The following is a 9,496-nucleotide window of genomic DNA, read 5'->3' on the forward strand; positions in this document are numbered from 1 at the left end:
AAACAAAATATTTTTCCGAAATAAAAAAATAAAACGAATTTAGTGGGCCCTGCTCTGGCCAACCCATGTAAGGGCCCTATGTGTGTTTTCCTGGTTGGGCCGAGACAGCCCAAACAGGTGCCAGCTTGAAGTCCTGTTCTCCTTATTTTCATTAATTTTGTTCCCATATTATCCGGCGGATACTTGGAGGCCGAACCTTAAGGTAGGAAGATCAACTCATTATTGTATGTCATAGACAAAAAGGTAGGCTGATAATGATTATTAAGAGGGAAGTTAGGAAGTAAATACAATTCCACTGTTTCTTTTGGATTCGACTAATTGGATAGCACTAAACTTTCTCATTCAATACCCTACATCACCGATTCGATACTTTCCCAGTTAACCCTGGGCCGGCCGAAGAGGCTGCTAGTCAGCATGGCCATGGCGGGCGTAAGAAGTCAGAGAGGTTCGTCGTCGTCGAGGATGCTCCTTCCGCGGAACATCAGCCTCTCTACCGGGCATCTCCCGGAAGCACTCGGCGGAGCCCCTCCACCGCTCCGGCCAAACGTCATCAACCCATACGGCCGCCCCTACAGGTGCGCGCGGCTCGATCGCCTTAGGCATGCATGCACTGCACGTACTAGAAGTGATCCATGAACCCACGTAGTGGGCGAGCTTGAACGATGGAGTTGATCTCGATCGCAGGTACTGGCAGATGTTCCTGATCGTGCTGGTGGCCTACTCTGCGTGGGCGTCGCCGTTCGAGCTGGCCCTGGAGAAGGCCGCCTCCCGGGCGCACCTCGTCGTGGACCTGGTCGTCGACGTCTTCTTCTGCGCCGACATCGTCGTGTCCTTCTTCGTCGCGTACCGGGACAGGTCCACCGACCTCCTCGTCGACGACCGTAGCAAGATCGCCGTGAGGTACTAACTCATACTCATCGCTGAGAATTAATTTGTTTCCTTTAGGACTCTTGGCGATATCTGTGCGTATAATAAGACCATGCGTATTTTGCGCGGATTGGATTTATAGGTACCTGACGCGGCCGTGGTTCGTGCTGGATGTGGCCTCCACAATCCCGTTGCAGATAGTCTACCAGCTCGTGAGGGGCAAAAGAAACGGCCCCTGCGGGTTCCTCATCCTTCTCCGGCTCTGGCGGCTGCGTCGCGCCAGTAAGCTCTTTACAAGGTACTCTACGTACGAGCATACAACTCCATACATACAATGTACTTCTACTTCGTATCTCATCTCTCTAAGAGCATCTCTAACTGATCCCCTAAAAAATGTTAGAGAGATAAATATGATTTTACTTCAATAAACCACACCTAACCGATCTCATAAAACTGTTAGAGTGGGGTAATTTTCACTCCGTGACCTCCCCAACCCGTAAATATACCCAAATGATGAGTGCCACGCATCATATGCACGGCATTCCGACCCTAACGTTGGCAGTTCGAGTCACACAAGGATGACAATTTTCGGTGACATGCGGCAAGGCTTTGTCCAAAATAAACTTAAGTATAAAAATTGTCATGCTTGACAAGTACAGTTGCTATCCTCTCTCGAAATAGATTTTCGACCCGCTTTATAGATAAAGTAAACATCCATACAACCATGTCATTAAACTTGTCATCAAAAACATTCGAAGTTGCCATGTGCTCGTACTTGACATTCGGTACTTATCAGGGTCCTAAATATACTAGGCTGGCCGTTGTTGGAGTAAAAATCTCCCTCTCCCCACCGCTTGACCTTATACACTCTGCCGCCATGCTGCCCAAAATGGCCGAATCCAGCCGCGGCCGCTCCACGCTCCAGAGCCCATGGTCGTAGCATTGTGTCCTCCTCCTGCGGCGACACTTCCTGGTTCCCTGACATGCCGACATCACCGGCGCCACAGAGTAGGTACCTCACCATGTGGCAGCGAGCATGGGGGGTGTGGGTGGCGGAGATCACCAACCACGATACCCGCAAACGGATTAGGACCGGTTCCTACTAGTCGGCGGCGTGGGCGTACGACATCATGCCGGTGCGCCTCCACAGTGCAAACCCCCGACTAAACTTCCCCGATAGCGTGCCGAGTAGGAATACATGGCACAGCTTCGCCGCATGTACCCGGAGCGTGTCGAGGAAGAGCGCCGACATTACAAGTTCTATAGGCCGGGTTTTTTTTTTGAAAAGGAGGATACACCCCGGCCTCTGCATCTAGGAGATGCATACAACCACTTTATTAATTATTCACAAAGACTTTACAAAGTAATACATCGGTATGCCTGAAGCCACCATCTTGGCAACACTTGTCACTACTCCTATGTCCTTGATGAAGGGGTGCCAAATATGTGAGCCGAATACCAAACAGACATCGCACCAAAGCCTAACATCTAAAGCCAGATGCCTCAGTCCAGCCACATACCGGGACTGTGTCACGCACCGGTCCGGTGCACTCCCATAAGTCGCCGCCACCATCTTCCGCTAGTCCATCTCCAGAGCAGTTACTGACGCACCGACCTTGTCAGGCCTGCCATCGACACCACCACGACGCCAGACAGCGCCACCATCCTGCGCGTATCCATCCGCCCGCTCACGTCGCTGAAACTCCGCGGCGCCATGCCGCCGGGATCCGCCGTCGGCCTTGCGGTAGATGGAATACCGCTCCTCCTCTAGTTCCCTCCAGCCAGCACTTCCTCCAAAACGATGCCCTCAGAAGGGCGAACCACACCGAAGGCGCCGTCATCGTCCGAACCAGGAAACCTAGATGTAGGGTTTCCCTCGGAGCATCCCGAGCCTGATGACGACGATCATCGACCTTTGCTTGCTCTGGGTTCGACGGAGATGGCGAGAGCGGTGGCGATGGTGCGGGCTAGGGCGGTGGCGGCGGAGTGAGCCGGGGCACCGGCCACATGACCGACGAGGAATGGGACAAGATGATTGCCGAGGTCAATGGTAATGATGATGATGAGTAGTTTGTTTAGTTTTTATCTAATCTTCCGTTTAGATTCATTTAATGTTATATGAAATAGCTTACGGTAGTGGCTGAATCGAGTTCCAATCAAGTACGATGGATTAGTTTGATCAAATTTACACCGATTTTATATTTATTGTTTGAAGGAGTTAGTTCGGTTAGAAACTACACTTAATTTTTTAGAGGGGCAAATATACTCATCTGAAAGATAGAAAGTCATATACTCCTCTAAATTAGAAGGGATCGATTAGAGATGTTCTAACACCAATATACAAATATCCTGGCCCAATAAAATTAGCATGTCTGTCGACATAGAACGAAACAAGTAACACCTGTTCGGAGGCCAGAATCCATGTGGGGTGGAACAAAATGTCAGATCTTGAGTCACTTCAGTCAAATCCTTTGGCAACAGGGCCATTTAGGAATTTGTGTCTGGCTAATAATGTGTACGAGTGTGCTCAATAATGCATCCATAAACGATTTAAGATACGTTTTATAGAGTTGGGCGGCGTGGCATTCTTTCTTTGGCCTTATCTTGTCGGCTGTATAGTGCAGTCGCGCTGCAAGCGACCTTATCTGAGACTGAGGCTGGTTATAATGGAGTATCATACAGTAGCATCATGCATATGATAGTAATGTATAATACTACCTCCCTAACGCATAGTATCATATATTAGTATCATGTAGTACTTTATTTATTATCATGCATAACACAAAGTAGCATAACATTTATTATGATACGGTATCACGATATGATACTCCATCATCTCTTTTTTCATTTAAGGTTATGACACCTCATTAAAATTGTCTAGTTGGCATGCATGATACTAGCTATGATACTACCATTACAACTAGCCTGAGATCGTCGATGATTCATTGATCTGAGTATTTCATTAATGGTTCACATAAAGCATGGTGGTGAACAGAGGGTAACAGATGTGTTGGTACTTCTTCCGTTCAATTTTGTAAGTCATTTCAGATAGTTAAAAATGGATTGTTTTATACATTGTCTGAAATGTCTTCAAAATTTTATAAAAGTGAACAGAGGAAGTACTAATAACAAGATGAAATCACACACATTTATTTATCTGGATATGGACATTGCAGGTTGGAGAAGGACACCAGGTTGAGCTACTTCTGGACTAGGTTTATCAAGCTAGTCTGCGTAAGAACAATACTTGAACACGAAATTCGTCAGCAAACCCGAATTACTAGTTGGCCCATGCGTAACAGAAGTTGCCGATGCAGGTGGCTCTGTTTGCGCTGCACTGCGCGTCGTGCGTGTACCTGTGGCTCGCGTTCCACTACCGGGACAAGGAGCAGACGTGGATCGGCAGCCTCCGGGGCGACTTCAAGGAGCGCAGCGTGTGGTTCGCCTACACGTACGCCGTGTACTGGTCCATGACCACCATGGCCACGGTCGGCTACGGCGACCTGCACGCCGCCAACACCGGCGAGAAGCTCTTCAGCATCCTCTTCATGCTCTGCAACATGGGCGTCGCCTGCTACGTCATCGGCAACATGACCAACCTCGTCGTCCACGGCGCCACCACCACATTCCGCATGGTACCCTCCTTTTCCTTACCCGCCGCAGCAAACGCGTACTAGTAAATGCATCACACGCAGTTGCAGTTGATGCATGATGCACCATTAATTGGACCTGCAGAGGGACATGGTGGACCAGGTGGCGAGGTACGGGAAGGCGAACCGGCTGCCGGTGTGGATGCGGGAGCAGATGGTGGAGAGCGTGCAGCTGAGGTTCCAGATGGCGGAGCTGCTGCTGCCCGACGAGGTGCTGTCGGAGCTGCCCAAGGCCGCGAGGTCGGCCGTCGCGCAGCACCTCTACAAGGCCACGGTCGAGGACTCCTACCTCTTCCGGGGCGCCTCCGACAACCTCGTCGTGCAGCTCGTGTCGGAGATGAAGGCGGAGTTCTTTCCGCCCAAGATGGACATTGTCCTGGAGAACGAGATCCCGACCGACTGCTACATCATCGCGTCCGGCCAAGTGGTAAATTCACTGCACATATTTCACGCCCTGTTTTCTTTTAGTAAGTATATATATTCCTTGACTGACATCATTGTGTGTCATTTCAGGATGTGTTGAGAACCGCCAAGGACGATGGCCTGGAGAAGGTAAGCTCGGCCTGAAATTTGCCGGAACCGCTGAAAAATAAGAAGGGCCACATGAACTCTTCTTTTAACTGAAAAATGGACACCGACTATATAACCTGCGATTGCTCTGTCTTTTTTCAGTTTATCATGAGGATAGGGCCACATGGCATGGCGGGTGAAATCGGTGTGATGCTCAACATCCCGCAGCCATTCACCATCCGGAGCAGAACCCTAACCCAGGTCATACGCATAAGCCGTAGCCACTTGCAGAGCACCATCTGGCCTGCTACTGCAGACGGGGACACTATATTCTCCAACTTTGTTCAGGTACTATATGCACATATGCTGCATTATTCAGGTGTTGTCCCGAAGCAAAAATATACTGATTATTCAGTGTAAAAAATTGTTTTACTAGATTGTCTGAACTTGGCATTAATTTTACCTTTCTCTCCAGTATCTTGAATCTCTGAAGGTGCGACATGGAGAGGAGCTAACATTTGCCAGAGAACTCGGGCATGACACACTCCCGTTTCAGAACGGCGACCCGATACGTGTTGTTATCCACGGCCAAATTCCGCACGGTAGTGGCATGGCGGGCAACCGCGCGGCAGGGAAGCTCGTATGTCTGCCTGGTTCACTGGAAGAACTGTTGAAGCTTGGGGAAGACAAGTTTGGAATGGCGGCGAGACATGTCCTCACCGCCGACGGCGCGGAGGTGGATGACGTTCGCGCGCTGAGAGATGGCGATCACCTCTTCTTAAGTTGACAGGGAACTGTACTCAAGTCTCTAACTCATGTGTAGATAGGGGGATCGACTACGTGCAAGTTGACTGATTTTTATTTATCGATCAGTCGACCGACAGTCGATTTATCTTTGGACTGTAGCGATTACTGCTGACGAGGATGAGGACAGACAACAAACGTGTATCATAAGGTGTATCATGCATGCCAATTAAGTTTTTTTATGATGTGGCACATAATTGAATAAATAAAGAGAGGATGCGTTATCGTATCAGAACAAGTATAATAAAGTAAGTTAGCAGGATGTAAGGATTAAAACATTACTAGCAAAAATGCACGGGAGGAAAAAAAATGTTGCGTATACCAAAACATCCATCGGTGTGGCTCGATAGCACCCGCCTGGTGGCAACGGCAGGGATGCGCATGCCAAGGCATGAAAAAAAATGCATACAAGTCAGGATTGCAATGTTGCACTTGCCGCATCGGGGACCCTGGATCGAAGATGCTAGATCGATATTTTAGAGAGAAAAAAATGAATCCTAACAAATACATCGTGAAATAAAAACAATATGTATGCACCACTATAAATATTGCCAACTGATCCATCCAATGTTGCATGCAGAATCTTGTTTAATTAGATCCACTGAAATTTGGTTATCTTTATTTTTTATTTTCATCAGCAGCCCATTACAGCAACGTTCAAAGGTGGTGAGGTACAAAATCTTTTTTTAATTTAGACAAAGCTCATGCATGCAGGCTGCTAGCCGATCGATCAAACTAATGCTCACCCAAAGGACACACCGGCGCGCACTCCACTCCACATCTACTCACAACACCATCACATGATTTCAACTCCTCGAGGCTTCAGCTCGAGACAATGTTCTTCTTCAGGGATTTCCCACTGTCACCGTGTTGTTTCATGTCACACATCAGCCGACCCACCAATGTATTTGTCCTGAGAGCTCTTTCTCGTCTGGACCACGGCTCTGCCGGATCATAGCCCCGTACGGCCTTGGCACCACCGCCGCACCTCCTCGTTACAATCACCATCTCATCTTCAGTCGTCACCCACATGCATGTCCATCTTTTCATTAATTTAAATATCCAAGAATGCCTGCCTCTTGTCTGCTCTCACAAGTTTTTTTCTTGGGCGACTTGCTATAGGAGGCCAGCTAATGTATATAACATGGTACAAATCGGTTTAAAGAAACGATGTGGTACTATTTAAAATAATAGTCAATTTCTAGTGGGTTGCTGCCTTGCTCACATCAAGTGGCAAGTTACATTTTTTGCGGGGAAAGTCACAAGTTACATACCTGAGCGAATTAGTTTTAATATAGAAGCATGAGCTAGCTCAGCTGGACCAACGCCGGGGATTGTACAGTGGGGCCATGGCATGAAACATTTTTATTAATGTATTGCAGGTTTATTTTTAGAAAAGAAAAGAGGTCTTTAAAAAATCATGACGGACTAAGAATACATATTTCCTTTATTAGTAGTTATAGATATGTTTGCTGAGTTGGATGTGAGAGAAGAGGAGAGGGAAGGAAAGCGGGTTATAGATTAACAGCCGGCCGCATCACGTACTCCAAGAAACAATGTGAAAGTGTAAGGTTGGTCATCTATTAATGAAGTAGTACTACTCCCTCCGATCCTTTTTAGTTCGCATATAAGATTTGACTGAAGTCAAGCCTCGTAAAGTTTGCCCGACTTTATAGGAAAAAGTACCAACATTCATAATCTGAAATCAATATCAATAGATGTGTCATGACTTAAAGTTTTATATTGTATAACTTTAGCATGGCAGATATTGATATTTTTTTATATAAATACGGTCAAACTTTGTGAAGTTTGACTTCAGAGAATTCTAATATGCAGAGTAAAAAGGACCGGAGGGAGTACTTAGTAACTAGCTACTATACATGTTGACTATAGATGATGTGGTAACCTCATATAGCCGATTGTTGGCTATATTGTTAACCATGCTCTTAGGCTGGCCATAGTGGGGGTAACATGCATTTAGGACGCAAGCATGCTTATGTCACAGACAATTAAAGAAGAGAGAGAGAGGGTTAAAATAACATAGGTAGATATTGTATCATAATAAATGTTATGCATGATAGTAAATAAGATGATATATGATACTATACACTACGAAGATAGTACTTCTTCCGTTTTATTTACTTTGCATATTAGAGTTGACTGAAATTAAACTTCATAAAGTTTGACCAAGTTTATAAAAAAAGGTACAAACATTTATTATAGCAAATCTATATGATCTGAAAGTACATATTGATTTGTTATTGTACTTCCTCCGTCCCAAAATAAGTGACTCAAGTCTGCACTAACTTTATACTAAAGCTAGTACAAACTTGAGTCACTTATTTTAGAATGGAGGGAGTATATGTTAATGTATTTTTTATAAATTTTATTAAAATTTACAAAGTTGACTTTGACTAAAGCTAATACGCGGACTAAATAAAAACAGAGGAAGTATCATAGACTAGTATCATATGCATGATACTAATATACAATACTCCTCACTAAATATTATACTACTTTGTGCTATTCATGGCAATTAATAAGATAATTTAAGATACTAACTTATGATATTGTGCATTACGGAAATAGTATTATACGCATGATACTAATATATTATACTTCCCGTTACGATCAGCCTAATGGTTGATCCCTTCCTGCATGATAGAACACGCACAGGTTTGGTCCAAATCACAAGTTAAGGGTTAGGATTTGTCTAGGTCTCATTTAGACATGGAGCGATCGCTTACAACCATACTGATAATTGTCAGGCCCAGGTCCTATTTTTTTCTCTCCTTTTCTAGTTTTATGTGTTTTTAAGAAAACAGTTTTGTTTTCTGTACTATAGTCTTTTCTAAAATGGGTTTTTATCAGTTTTGTCATCGGCTGTATAATGCTACTCGGTTTTGCCACTAAACATTTTTACTACTAAAAAATGCCACTGTCATATTAGATCAAGCTTAAAAAGACTATTTCACCGTTACCGTTTGGTCAATACACGTTAATTGAAGGTAGATGACGAAACTACCCCTATCCCACCCATGGAAGCTTCGGCTTTTCCTCCCGCCGGGCACCGCCACCGGAGGCAGGCAGCTCCGGCGCTTCTCCCGCCTTGCTCCGCAACTCCTCCCGAGTCTTGAAGTGCAGTTGTTCCACGGCAATGGCGATAGACAACAGGACCGAATCGGAGGGTTGCATCGGCCACAGGACGCCCCAACATGACATAGGCTCTGAAATTCCTGCATTGTGAGTATACTAATTCTTAGTGCGTGTGTGGTTGAATATAACTTGTAGAGGTCGAAATTTGTACGTATAACGTGTAGTAGCCGACTTTGCCTTAGTGATAATCGTGTGCAATTTGGTACTTGTGTTCCTGATGGTCAGGATGGATGCGGATACTGCTTGTATGCTGACAGTTAGGATGGAAACAAGCTGTGAGAGTAGCGATGGTCTCAAGCGATATGTTGGCGGCTTTGATTTTTCTCTATTCGTAGAACCTAGTATCACACACAAAACATTGTTGTACAAGTTGTGTGATAGCTATCCATGGGGGTGGGGTGGTTACGTTGAGTTGAAGTATTATGACAGGGAGCAGAATAAATGGGTTGTTGTTGTCTGTGATGATGATGCCGCTTTGATGTTTGGAAAACATCAAGATTCAAAGAAAA

General features: G+C 45.6%; 1 protein-coding gene across 1 annotated transcript; it reads left to right on the forward strand.

Annotated features, from left to right (window-relative positions):
* The first annotated feature begins 229 nt into the window (after positions 1-229).
* Positions 230-6,032, forward strand: LOC123058439 (potassium channel KAT6). Its single transcript, XM_044481164.1, has 9 exons — positions 230-575; positions 685-900; positions 1,010-1,165; positions 4,044-4,101; positions 4,185-4,502; positions 4,603-4,944; positions 5,031-5,069; positions 5,190-5,375; positions 5,503-6,032. The coding sequence occupies exons 1-9, from the start codon at positions 415-417 to the stop codon at positions 5,812-5,814; spliced, it is 1,788 nt and encodes a 595-aa protein (XP_044337099.1). The 5' UTR covers positions 230-414; the 3' UTR covers positions 5,815-6,032.
* The last annotated feature ends 3,464 nt before the right edge of the window (positions 6,033-9,496 follow it).

Source organism: Triticum aestivum, chromosome 3A (genome assembly GCF_018294505.1).
Source record: "Triticum aestivum cultivar Chinese Spring chromosome 3A, IWGSC CS RefSeq v2.1, whole genome shotgun sequence".
NCBI classification, from domain to species: Eukaryota; Viridiplantae; Streptophyta; class Magnoliopsida; order Poales; family Poaceae; genus Triticum; species Triticum aestivum.

What these genes read in the sequence shown, in the direction of transcription:
- LOC123058439 (XM_044481164.1), top strand. Translation starts at nt 415, where the DNA reads ATGGCCATGGCGGGCGTAAGAAGTCAGAGAGGTTCGTCGTCGTCGAGG. An exon ending in GGTTTATCAAGCTAGTCTGC is followed by an intron (nt 4,102 to 4,184) that starts GTAAGAACAATA and finishes TTGCCGATGCAG; the next exon opens with GTGGCTCTGTTTGCGCTGCA. An exon ending in TATTCTCCAACTTTGTTCAG is followed by an intron (nt 5,376 to 5,502) that starts GTACTATATGCA and finishes CTTTCTCTCCAG; the next exon opens with TATCTTGAATCTCTGAAGGT.